General features: G+C 39.2%; 1 protein-coding gene across 1 annotated transcript in view; it reads left to right on the top strand.

The window, feature by feature from the left end:
- Positions 1-13,515, top strand: part of PCNT (pericentrin) — a gene marked incomplete at both ends in the record, with an annotated part of 51,326 nt that overhangs the window by 11,973 nt on the left and 25,838 nt on the right. The window contains 7 exon segments of the mRNA XM_008935745.1: positions 1-81; positions 620-640; positions 2,638-2,865; positions 5,849-6,019; positions 6,773-6,925; positions 8,158-8,325; positions 8,586-9,708. The exon segment at positions 1-81 is cut by the window's left edge and continues 12 nt beyond it. Coding sequence (XP_008933993.1) covers positions 1-81; positions 620-640; positions 2,638-2,865; positions 5,849-6,019; positions 6,773-6,925; positions 8,158-8,325; positions 8,586-9,708 — 1,945 coding nt within the window.

Below are 13,515 nucleotides of genomic sequence, written 5' to 3'. Positions count from 1 at the left end.
CAGCAGGAAATTCAGAAACTGGAAGAACAGTTAAAACTTTCAGGAAAATCACAGCCTTCAGGAGAGCCCAGAGAGTGCAGGGTGAGTAGAATCACGCTTAATGGCCAAAGGAGTTTACAACAATACCAAAACCTGTATTGCCTTAGAGGACTGGCCCTTGAGAGATACTTTTTTTTTTTTTTTTTTTTTTATGTTGGTGCCCAGAGAGCAGATTTTCCTCCAGCTGACTGGACTACATTTAGGCAATGAGAGTGTACTTACATTATTTCCTTTCTTATGGAAATGGAATGAAATGTTCTATGTGCATTAAAGTAAAGTTCTACAGCCTATGAGTCTGATTTATATTAACTGAAGGAGGACAACAGTACAAACAGTTTGCTCTACAGGGCACACCTAAGGGATGACTTCTAGGTTCTAAACATGTTTAGTTTTTCCAGATGTAATAGTTGTAATAAGAGATGTTCTTTGTCTACATGCCTTGTCCTTTTTAAGTTTATAAATCACTACTTTTTGTCACACTTTTCATTTATTTGATGCTTGGTTTCAAAAATTAACTTTTGCTTCTTTGTTTTTGTTTGTTTTTTTTTTTTTATTTTTCACGTAAATGAACGTTATACAGAACTATGAATTGATTCTACAGGTATGGAAAACAGCATGAACATCTCTTTAACTTTTCTTCCTCTTCTTTTCAATCCTTTCTATTAATTAGATCTGCTTTGGCTTTTTTTTCCTCCTGTTTTTGACCTTCCAGTCAAGACTGCTTTAGCTTGACTTGGAATCCTTGCAGGGAGTGAGGAACCACTTTGAATTTAATTTCCTTTACATAAGTGCTTTATTCTCTTGACTGATTGCTCATGTATATACTATTTATTTTCACGTCCTTTAATTTGTGTACATTTTATGAAATCGTGTACCTTGCTGTAAGAGAATCAGATCTTGTAGGAGCAACTGAGTCTTTACAGAGTGTCTTTTCCATGCTGAAGAGCACCTCGTTGTCTTTGCGCTCTCAGAAAGGATTAAAACTTAATTGGAGAAACACGAGCAGGGAAGGTAACTGAGTGAGTGACGTTTTTGGGTAGGGTGAGGTGTGAACACAATCGTTGCCAAAATAAAGCGTTAGGATTTAGGCAACTCTTGCACAGTTGTTTATTGGCAGCTGTAATGTCAGTAATTGCTTAATGCACTTTAAGTGAACTCATTTCTGCATTTAGGAGTTACAGCAAGTTCATAGTTGTCTCTGCTGTTCCGTAGGCTCAAGGCAAATGTGAGTGGGATGATTTTGTGAAAAGATTGCTGACTGGTACTGGGAGCTACCATCTGAGACTGCTGTGAGGGTGAATGTTATGGAAGTGCTTTCTTAGCTACAGGACTAAAGCATTGGCTTTCTAGAAATGTGGTGTTAAAACCCACTCTTATCATGTGTAAAGTGTCATAGTTGCTGGAATTCTGATGCTAAAATTTTATTGCATTAGAAAGTATTAAACGTCTAAAAGATTTCTCTATAATTAAAAGCTTTGCTGTAAGGCCTGTTACGCTTAACAGTCGATTAATTGCTGATGAGATGGAATAAGTTGCATATATAATTGAAGAAATATATGTGCCTATAAGCAGTTGAAAATGCTGCGTTAATCAGTTTTGGTGTTCTTAACTAGTCTGACACTCTCCATAATTAGTAATTCGACCAAACTCTATTCTTTTATATTTTCCTAGAGGATGTTTTTCTGGTTTTGTAATATATGTGCAATACTTTGAAGATCTAAAGCCTTATACAATAAAAATTCCGTACGTTAGTATAATATTGAAGTGTAATTTGCATCAATTCAGACACTTACTGGCAAATAAAACATTGATTTTTGTAAAAATCTTCTTCCTTGCTCATTGGTATTTCCCCCTCTAGAATGTTTCCCATTATTTTCCTACCTGAGCTTTCTTTCAGTGTGCTTAATGCCTTGATCACTTCCAACACAGTCAGTCTGTCACACTTGGTTCTCTCTTGCCTCTGTTACCCACCAAAGCTCCCAGCCTTGCATTCCTGTTAGCTACTGGGATGAATGAGTGACTGTTTCCTGCAGCTCTGTGTATGATTAGATCTCAGTGAGCTCAAATACAAAACTGTTATCCGTATTTTATTGGAAAAAAGTATCTGTTTAATTTGGACTACTGTGAATCTCTGATTTACAGGCATTGAATATGTTACATTGCATATTTATCTTGCAATTCTTATCTTCCTTTAAACTGGAATTCCTTGAAGTAACAGAAGGAGAAAATACATCTAATGCTATTAGCAATAATTAACGTCATCTTGGTTTTTTTATCTTAAACTAAAACCCCCACACACCACAATGCCCCTGTTGATGACCACTGGGCCTTGAGAGTATGCCTTCATCCAGTACTTTGAGAATACTACAAATATTAAGAGAGTAATCAAATGTATTTAAAAGCTGCCGCATTTGGAAAACAAGACTTTCAGAAAGTTACTTTTTCATCCTTTTTGTCCACATCTAGTTTCACTTTCTTCTGAGATCTTAGCTCTAGTCTATAGTAAAGCTCCACCTGCTTTGCCATGAAATTATTCTTGCTTCCAATTGGAAGTTAGTTATATTGCCTGAATATCTGCATAATCTGATTTCTCTGTAGGTTGAATCTTTGCAAGCAGAAATAAAACAGAAGATGGATGATTATAATAAGGCAGCATTAGAAAAGGAGCAACAACATCAAGAAATTGCAGCTCGTGATAAAGAGATAGAAAAACTGGTGGCACAGATACGAGAGCTGGAGTGCAACAGTGCTGAATCCTCAAAAACTGTACACAACTTGGAACAACAACTGCAAAGAATGAAGAAAGTGGAAACTGAGTTAAAACAAGTAATTTTCAAATACTTATTTAAATGAAGCGGTGTTATGCAGGCAGTGTTTTCATAGGGGATATCAATGACTGTGTTAGGGCTCTTTGAGATGAACTCACTACTATATGCCAGGGATAAACTGTTGTATTAATGGCTGGTATCTCAGCCACAGTTTTGAACAAACAATGATGGTTTTACATATAACTCTACTTACAATAGAGACTGCTTTTTGACGGTCATCATGTTTGCATGGATCAGAGCTGCTCGTTTGCTTCTCTGGAAGTTCCTAAGAAGGCAGTGTTACTGAATACTGAACATCGTGGGTCTTCAATTTAAAATCTTACTATGTTAATCAGCAGCTCTACTTGCTATGTGTCTTTGGAGCCAGATCAGTTTGCCACACTCTGAAAGTTTAGTGCCTTGTTACTACTGCAGATTTAATCAGAGCTTAGTTAAGAATTACATTCCATTTAGCTAAAGTATTTATCTTTTACCAAATATCTGAGTAACCTTTTCTAGCTTCTTAGCTAAATGTTGCAGTTTCCTTCCAGCAATTTTCCTTGGCTGAATATTGTTGGTGTTTGTATGTCTTAAGTTTGAAGATTTGAGATTGGCATGATCTAAACTAAATTTATTAGCTTAATTGCTACTTTTGTAACTCTTTACTTCCATTTTTTTTCAGTTTTAAAATACTTAACGAAATATTTTCTTATTTTAGCTTCAGTAATGTGATATAGACTATCCAACCATAGTTTGAGTTACTGTTATTCCCATTTATTTGGCACTTGTGAGGTTGTATCTGGAGAGCTGTTTAGTTTTAGATTCCCATGTACAAGAAAGGCATTGATATACTGCAGAAAGTCTAGCAAAAGGACCAGCAATAGCTTGTCTTGAAGCAATTTTGTTCAATAAATGTCAATGGAGCTCTAAGAATGATTGTCATTGCAGAAAAATGTCATGACATGCAATTACAGATTTTTTTTTTTTTAATTGTCCCCCAAATTCCAATATATGAAAAATGTAGTTTTTGTAGATAATAGACTAGTGCTAATAAGAAATAGGTCTGGAAAGAGTAATTTCAATATGGAAAGGTATCTTTTTGTGAAGAATACTGACTGAACTCACAACTAGCAGATCTACTTATCCTGCCATCATGTGCATGGAATGTTGTTTTTTGTTTGTTTTTTTTTTCTCATCCATTTCTTTTCAGTTGTTCAGGTTGTTGGTAGGTAACATTGACATTTCTGGTTAGGGTTCTGCTGGAGGGGTGCTCATCCTCTTGCTTGAGGTCTTGAAAATGGGGCTCACTTAGGGAGTCTGGTGTGCTATGGTTTTGATATTAGTGGAAGAAGATACCGTGTTAGACTCCGTCTATGTAGGCATTCAGAACAAGGTTTTGTAGTGGAGGTGCATCACACAAAGCTCTGATTTTTGCCTCGTTTGCCACTTGTTTCTCCTGAGTCACTGTAGCAACTTCAGAACATAACTAGAGAATGGTAGGAGAAACTTAACTCTTGTGTGCAGAGCTGGACTGACACCATGAGCACACTTGCATCTCTGCTGTCCTAGCAGGAACAGCTGAGGTAAGGCAGCCCAGTTTTGCAGGAATTGGGATTTGCACTTTGCTACTGAAGAGTTTTTGTCAGTAATAAAGTTGGTGCAGGTAACGTGTTATTTTTAGTTGATAGAAACAAAAAAATGCTTCTGTTGTTGCTTGGGGTTTGTTGCTGTATGTGCCTTTTCATGAGAGGCAGCAGGATGCCCGAGAGGCTGGTTAATAGTATAGGTTTCATGTGAGGGCAAGAAGAATTTTCATTTTTCCCTTCAGGACAAACAAAAATTCTTCTGTGATAGGTGCTTTCCTGACCCAAAAATTGCAGGTGCTGCTTTCCTATTTATTACATTTGTTGTACGTTTTTATCCTGCCAGTGATGCTCGGTGTGAATGGCATGTGCCGTACCCTAACTGGCTGTCTCTTTCCTCTGGTGTGCTGTGTGCACCTAGACTTCTCCCGGAGCTGGCCAGAAGGGCGGTGGGGACTGCCTGCGGGCCAGGGGGTGGAAATCACACAGCCTATTTAGGGTGCATGTGAAGGTGTGGGCATCTGTTTTAAATACCTGTTCTTGGACATGCTCTTACAATACGGTGATAGTGTTGGCTTTGCAATTTTATAAATTTTTTTTTAATTGATTTTTTTAACATTTTAAGAGCAGAGGTGGTAACCATGTACTCTGGGTCTTAGTGGGGTTTTTTATTAGAGAAAAGATGGTTAAATTTTACATAATCCTTAAGGAAATCATATCATGAGTCTAAAATAACCCTTCTGGTAGTGTTGAGCTATAGGCAGAGTGAGTGTTAAACAGCAGAAGCAGCTACTGCCATAGGTTTCTTCCCAGCTTTTCTTTGCTGCTGTTTAGATGACTTCCCAAGTGAAGCTTTCCTCCTAGGACTGACAATGCTCCTGAGAAGGACTGTGAGAGAAAGAGGACCAAAGGAATTTTAAAAATAAATAAATTAAAATATGGTAGCTTGATAGAGCATACACCCGACAAACTTAGTGCTGACACTTCACATGCTGACTTAACTTGATGTATTTTTAGTAGGTTTTTGATCTACCCAGAACTCTCCGTCTCTTAAAACTCCGTGTCTTAAATTTAGCTTGGGAAATATGTTATCATAATAAATTCAGAAATATCTGCAAGAACATGTTTGGATTCTTAAACATATAGAATACTGTTGAATTGAGAAAGTATAATATAACACTGAATGCAAAATTTTCAAAAGTGGTCGGACTTGTGTTAGAAAAGGACTAAGAGCTTAAGTGGTCTAAAAACATTCAGTTGTTTTGAATTCCTGTTTCTTTATAGGCCATTGGGTTTATGCACTTTTCTAGTACAGGGGTTTGTCAGGGGTGAAGTAATACTTTGTCAGGATTGTTCTGGTGAGGTGGGCATGTATGTTGACAGCAATTAATTTAACATATTAAAAACCATAATTTGCAGGATAAAGAGGCGTTGCAACAACAGCAGTACAATAACCTGATTCAGATCTCTGCCCTACAGTCTAAATTGGATGAAGCGAGGCACAGAGTACCAGCAGACAGCAGTTCTGCCCCGATGCTGAAGGAGCAGTTACAGGCAGAGCAGGAAACACTTCACATGAAAGAGAGAGAGGTAAGAGTTTTGGCAGGGTTCTGTAGGCTTCAGAGTCACTCACATAACTGATAAACATTTTGTGCAAACTTGTAACTGGGAATTGAAGCCATTCAAAGACCCAGTGACTAATGTTGTAGTAAATGTTCCTTCTTACAGTGTTCTGTGCTTTGGTGTTAACTAAACTTCCTTTTTCTTGCTTTGATTCCCCTGTTCATCTCTCTCCCCTCCTACTAGAAACTGTCTTGTAGGGCTTCATATCAGATCTGAGATTGATCGATTATTAACTGTTGTAAACTGGTTTTTCCTTTCCTTCTGAAGTTGGAGTGGAAGGTAGATATATTTTTGTTTGACTTAGTGAGCTGTAATTCCTTTGTGTCCAGAAAGGACCATTACCCATAATGGTATCATCTGACCTTCTCTATTTTGTGAACTGGTGAACGTTAGCCATGAGTGCTTGTGCCTAGCTCAAGCTCTTGGGTCAAGCCTTGATTGTTCAGAATGTAGACAGATGTATTTTTTTATAAGTAGGTTGGGTTTTTTTTTTTAATAACATGGGAAACCACTTTTTCAGTGCTTTGGTTTTGCAGCTGAGGAGCTGGAACACTAGCTTCTTACTCTTTTTGTCTACAGTATTTTAGTAATGCAAATTAGTTTAAATCATAGAATTTGAAGTTACTTGCTCTAAGTAAATAAGGCAATTAATGTAGTATTAGTTTCTCTCCTTAAGTAGGAGGACTTAACTGAAATAACTATATTTTCTTCTGTTTTTAGATTGCAAGCCTGTTAGACCAACTAGAACAATATAGAGATAATTTGATCAGTAAAAACGAGGAGATATTGCAGCTGAACTTGCAGTTAGAGATGCAAAAAAACCTTAGCACTTCCAGCATCAGCCAGCTTCAGGTAGAGAATGCACACTTGAAGGTAGGTTTCCTTAGCTGTAGCGTGTACCAGTGAAGACTACAGAGACCTCCTTTCTTGATCATCAGGGTCTTCATCTGATGATGTTCTAAGCAGATACTTTGTTTCACTTGTCAAGGGTCTATTGCATTACTATCACAAGGCTAATGCTGGTTATCATAGAATCATAGAGTCCTTTAGGTTGGAAGAGACCTTTAAGATCATCAAGTCCAACCATTGAGCCATTAGGGCTCTAAAGTCCTCTGCTAAAACAGATCAGAATCTGTCAGGGCTGGAAAGGACAACAAGGATCACCCAGTTCCAACCCCTCTGCCATGAGCAGGGACACCTCCCACTAGATCAGGCTGCCCAGAGCCTCATCCAGCTTGGCCTTAAAGACCCCCAGGGATGGGGCCTCAACCACCTCCTTGGGCAACCCATTCCAGGGTCTCACCACTCTCATGGTGAAGAACTTCTTCCTCATGTCCAGCCTGAATCTGCCCACTTCCAGCTTTGCCCCATTCCCCCTAGTCCTGTCGTTACCTGATAGCCTAAAAAAGTCCCTCCCCAGCTTTCTTGTAGGCCCCCCTAAGATCCTGGAAGGCCACAATAAGGTCACCTCAGAGCCTTCTCTTCTCCAGACTGAACAGCCCCAACTCTCTCAGTCTGTCCTCATAGGGGAGGTGCTCCAGCCCTCGGATCATTCTTGTGGCCCTTCTCTGGACACGTTCCAGCACTTCCGTATATTCTTGTACTGGGGGCTCCAGAACTGGATGCAGTACTCCAGGTGGGGTCTCACCAGAGCAGAGTAGAGGGGGAGAATCACCTCCCTGAACAAAACCACTTGTTACTCTAGATTCATGCTTGTGACATTATCTTATAAAGTAATCTGATTTAAATAAAAAGCTTAGCTTTTTTTTCTAGTCCTGAAAGATTATGAACAACAGTGTTGTCATTTAGTAAACACTATACAGTTCTGTGTGCATTCTTGGCCTCTACAGCCATAGCAAATATTACAAGTTAGAAAAGTTACAGTCTGGCAACTGGAGTGTTCATGTCTGACCTCAAAAGCCAAGAAATATGGCAATCTAATCCAGAGGTACAAGTATAAACAAAGTAGCTATAGTTATATTCTCAAGTTCTTAACTTTATAGTAAAGAGGAGGATGTTAAAATAAAGCCTTTGGTTCTCTTCTGCCATTAGGTTGGGAAAGGAGTCTTTTCTAATGAGATTGCTGTTTTTTTTCTGATCAGGAGGATCTAACAAAACTTAACATGAAGCAAAATCAGGATGTGGGTACGAGTGATTCCTCAGCTTTGTCATTCCCACAAGCACTACTTAAAGAAAAGAACCAAGAAATTGATTACTTGAATGAGCAGATGAGGAGGCTCCAGCATGAGCTAGAGAGTAATCTGGTGAATAAAGTAAGAGTATTTTATGTTCACTACTTGATTTTGAGTGAAGCAAGATACACAGAATCTTACTGTAAACAAAATCTAATTGATAATTCTCTTAGGAAAGCAGAGAGTATTCAGAGTAGCTACCAGACAAAGTGTGCAGTTCTTCCTGTTGTTAAATGTGTGAATTAATGCCTGTGCAAGTCAGAATAATGTAATTTAAACTCTATGTGCAATAGTAATTCTGCCTACCTACAACAATAGTCAGATCTTATCCTTTTGCTTAGGTTGTGGAAGACCAAGAGTCTGAAATTGCAGAACTCAGATCACTTGTGGAGCACCTTCGCAGTGACCAGGAAAGGCTGCGTAAGGACAAAGATGAAGAGGTAGAACAACTCCATGGAGTAATTGAGAAGCTTCAAAAAGAGCTGGCACAATTTGGACCTGTCTGTCATGAAGATGGATACAACCAAGACAATCTCTATCAGCTTGCACTGGGAAAGCCAGTGGAAAATCTTCAGAGTGAGTTGAGGAAGGGACTGGTACATTGTCAGAGTGATAGTGATCCAAACAGAAGGAATTCATTGCTGCTTTCCCAAGTGAGAGCACTTCAGGAGGAAATAGAGCTTATCTCAACTGCTAATGAAGCTATGCAGCAGCAACTGAAAGAGAAGGAATTGCAGTTTAAAAAGGAAGTGGAAATTGTGGAGAAAAAATGCCAAAACTTACAAGAGTTATCAGAGCAGCATGTTGCAGAGCTAACTTCTTTGAGAATACAGTACAATGCACTTCAGGACGAGTGCACCATTTCCACAACACAGTTTTCTCAGAGAGAGGTTGAAACAAGGATGACTTCTCACATTCAAGAACTTGAAGATGCTGTGAGAGCAAGGGAAGCAGATATTCTAGAGAAAGATATGCAAATGAAGGCCATGGCAGATCAAAGAGAAGCTGACACAGCCAAGTTGCAGTACTTGACAAAACAGACAGCAGAGCTTCAAACTGAGTTGGAAAAGAGAGATGCAGGTCAGGGTGAAGATGTTTATAGTCTTCAGTCACAAGTTTCTAGACTTGATTTCCAGGTGCAAGCACACAATAAGAAAGAAGTAGCTTATCAGAGAGAAATCAATGAACTACAAGGTAGCACTGCAAAACTGAAAGATCAGATCAAGGCATATGTGAAAGAGCTTGAAGCCTTACGACTGGAAAGAGGTGAACTTATTTCACAGCTGGAATTGTACAAGCTGAAGGAGCAATGTGATCATGAAGAGACTAACCTTCTCAAGGTGTTCTGCCAGAGGGAGAGAAAAGACGAAGCCCTCAAAAAGGGAAGGGAGGAATTGGAAGGACTGGAAGCAAATGATGATCAGTCATTTGCAGCCCTGGCTTCTGCTACTGATAAACCGGTATGTGATTTGTTTTTTTAATAGTATTATTTATTTTTTTAAAAACAGTTCAGTTTCATGTGTCATATGAAGCCTTACAGTTCATCCTTTTCAGTGCTGTTAGAAAGGGTGAAGATTAATACTATGGCATAAAAATGGCTGTGGTGAATCAGTTGAAGGGTCTATCTATTTTTGTGTAGTTTCTTCAGCAGTGACTAGAGGAAGGTCTAAGAACAGGATGAGGATGTGTGGAAATTTAATCCAGTCAGTTTTTCTGAGTTTTTCCAACTCTACTTGAATGGCAGTAAGTTAAATAAATTTTCCCGAGTCAGGTCTTGGGGAGAGAGTGGTTAGTAGGTGATATCGCTGTCTTCATCTCTGTCCATCAGCTCTTTCCAGCTTGTTCTGAACCTGATCTCATGGGGAGGGAGTGTGAGAGAATAGCTCCCCAGAGAGTGGGCATCTGGCAGCCAACCAAGGTTAAGCCACCATGAACTATTAGGACTATGTTTGCCGTGTTTTATGGCTGTCTTGGAGAGCTACTGGAAAATACTTTGCTATGTATCATATTTTTATAAATTTTTATTCACTGTGACTCTATTTATTCTGAGTCTTTTCTAGAACTGTTTGTTCCAGATAAGCTAATGTGAACTTTTGGAAAGCCGGATTACGGGTTTTTTTACAGAGTTGTAGTTGTCTGTCACATACCAACTGACTGTCTTTTAAGGCTGACTTACAGAGGTGCTAAGTGTTAGTAAAGAGGGCTTATATGAAAAGAGTTTGAGTGCATAGAAAAGCAAAAAAAGTTTAGGTGTCAGGCTTATGTGGATTCTGGAGCTCCTGACAGGCAATATGGTATGGGTATGTATCCAAGGTGGCTGATTTATACTGTACTGCTTGCCCCTTTGTGGTGTGAAGGGAAGATGACTTGTCAGTGCCAGGTAGAAACGATGGTTTGTAGGTAAAATTGACTTCCAGGCTACGCAAAATAACTGAGCTTTAATATTGCTATCACTAATGGTAAAAACCTACTTGCAGGTAGGATAATTACTATGTAAAATGTCTTATGTTCATTTTTTAAGCAGAAATGAAGAGTATAGCTATGTTACTGGTGCTTGTATCTTCATTTGCTGAGAAGTTCTAATCTGGATCGGTGCTATTTGCTGAGGTCACACTGTACATTCCAGATTTGTCTCAGAAATCCCTCATGAAAAGGGATCAGGTGGGAATAGCATTGAATGACCTATGCAGAATGACATCTATCAGACCACTGAATGGTGTATACAAGGCAGCATCAGAGCTTAGCCACCTGACTTCCAGTCCAGTGGTCTGCTGGACCATGTTGCTTATATAGACAGTGAATGTTTGATCAGCAGCACTTTCTCTTGTGCAGAAGAGTACAGCTGCTTGATCTCGGCTTAGGAATGACTATTTGTTGAGGCTTACATTACCAGAATATGCTGTGAGTTCAAGCCAATTGCATTATTTATGCTGTTTGTCATACAGAACATATATGCAGTGTGAGATGCATGCATAACTTTAAAATCATAGTTACTGTAGATACAATTTGAGAATGTATGGAAAATATACAAACTATATGAATATGAAAAGGGCTAATGTAAAAAATATTTTACCTTTGAACTCAGTGCAGGGGGAGTTAAGGGCTACAAACACTTCACAGACTGAAGAAAATTTAATTGTAAGGGTGGCATCTCATAAAGAGCTTAATTCTGAATTATGTTCAGCAAAAAAGGAGTTAGGATTCAGTGAAGAGAACTGATAATTTTGAAGGATATAAAGGTATACTGGAATTCTGGGAGCAGTTAAATTATTTTAAAAGACACAAACTTTTCAAATAGAAGCTTAGATTCTGAGATGTTTAAATTCATGTATATTTGCCAATATATGTATTTCCATGATTAAGTGCTAGAAGTTTTAAAGTAGGCTGAGGAGGGAAGATCATCGAAGTTGGAGAACATAATGAATCAAAGTAAGTAAATTACCATGTCTTCAGGCATTCATGACAACAGAACTTCTCCTGCAGATCTAGCTCTCCCCGGCATAAGGAAAATATAATATTTGATTTAGAGTAGCAACTGTCCAAGCAAGATAGTGGTCATGAGCCTAACAGCTAGAGAAGGGGGAAAATAACAATATTTGGGTACCTGTGTTGTTCTAGTATGGATTAGCTAAATGCCATTTTACAGAACATCTTCAGAAATAAAAAAAAAAAAAAAAAAAAAGATTGCTGCTTGGATCACCAAGATGTAAAACCCACATGAGGTTAAGCAGTTCTTTACTTAGCCCTGAGTAGTAAATGAGAGTTGGATCAAATTGTTGATGTTGAAGTGTAATAGTGAGCATAACACAAATAAGTACAGCATTCTTAGAGCAGCAGAGAGACCCCCCTACAGTTATTCTTCAGTTCAGAAGTGGAAATTGTGAAGATTAGGAAACGTATTCGAATGAAAACTGGAGGATCAGCTGAAAAGTACTCAGCAGCTGGCACTAGGCTTCAAAGAGGCTGGGACTCACCAGCTAAGATGGACGATTAACACAAAAGGAGTAGGGTGATGCTCTAAAATAAGAGAGAATATTTGTTCAGTGTATCTTATAACGCAAAAGGTATGGAGAATGAACTTAAATTTGCATGGTGACATGTTTAAAATAGACAAAAAGAAATACCCTTGTGAACAGTGCATCATGGTCATGGTTTAGGGTCAGGCCTGCCCCCAGACCTGTAACAGATGCTCTCTGTTACCACCCCTTCCCCTCAACAAGGGGAAAGTGAAAGGGAATAAGGGAGAGAGACTGATTGATTAGAAAATAAAAAAAAAAAAGGCAGCTTTAATGCTACTACAACAAGTAGCAATAATAATAATAATAAAATGGAATATATACAAATACATACAAAACCAGTATCAAACCTAGCTCCCCCCCAATGGCCATGTGTCACTGTCACCCCCAATGCTGGGAGCAGCCCCTGGGGAAAGGTCCCAGGCTGGACTCAGCCACAGACAGCAGCTGGGCACAGGAGCTGGATTCTGGAGCTCAGTTCAGGAACACACAGCTCAGGATCAAAGGCAGGATGGATGAAGTCCTCCTCCAATGCAGCCACTGCAGGAGCAGCCAGAGCGAGCCAGAAGGCAGAAGAGAGGTGGAAGGGCTTGCCCCTCCTGATCCTTCAGCTTTTATACTGAATATTACAGATATGGGATGGAATACCCCTTTGGTGAAGCTTGGGGTCACTTGTCTTGTCTGCTTCTTCCTGCAGGTGCAGCTTTACTTTCTGCTCCACTCTGTCTGGTGCACAAGCTTAGCAGTGACCTTGGTGTGCACACCAATCCTTGGCAGTAACTCTAAACGTGGAGTGTTACCACTGCTAAATGCAGACATGTGAAAATATGCTGTTAGCTTCAGACAGAGCAGTCAATTAGAAGAAGCTTTAGCTGAAAAGTAACCAGTCCTGTTCTACCCTAAACCAGGACATTTAGACTCTTAGCCACAGAATCTAAGAGGTCAAAAGAATAATTTTGTCTTAAAATTACTCCACTGAAGTGACTGAAGGAAAAATTAGCCAAGAACTGTCAAGTGGAATGATGTTGACTGCATGTGGCTGGGAGCTGTGGGCCTTGGCTGGCAGTGGGCTGGACAGGCTCGCTTGGAGAGTTACCACTTTGTGAGGACACAGCAAAGCTCTGCTATCCAGTAGGGCTCCTTTGCAGAACAATTGTTCTAGTCATTTTAAACCTTCCTGGGGATAATGATGGTAAACGTAAAGAGGGAACTACAGAACGAAGGATCCAAAATTTTTTGATTTGAAGAAAAGAAA

Source organism: Merops nubicus, unplaced genomic scaffold (genome assembly GCF_000691845.1).
Source record: "Merops nubicus isolate BGI_N331 unplaced genomic scaffold, ASM69184v1 scaffold13592, whole genome shotgun sequence".
NCBI classification, from domain to species: Eukaryota; Metazoa; Chordata; class Aves; order Coraciiformes; family Meropidae; genus Merops; species Merops nubicus.
This window is presented reverse-complemented; position numbering and strand designations above follow the sequence as displayed.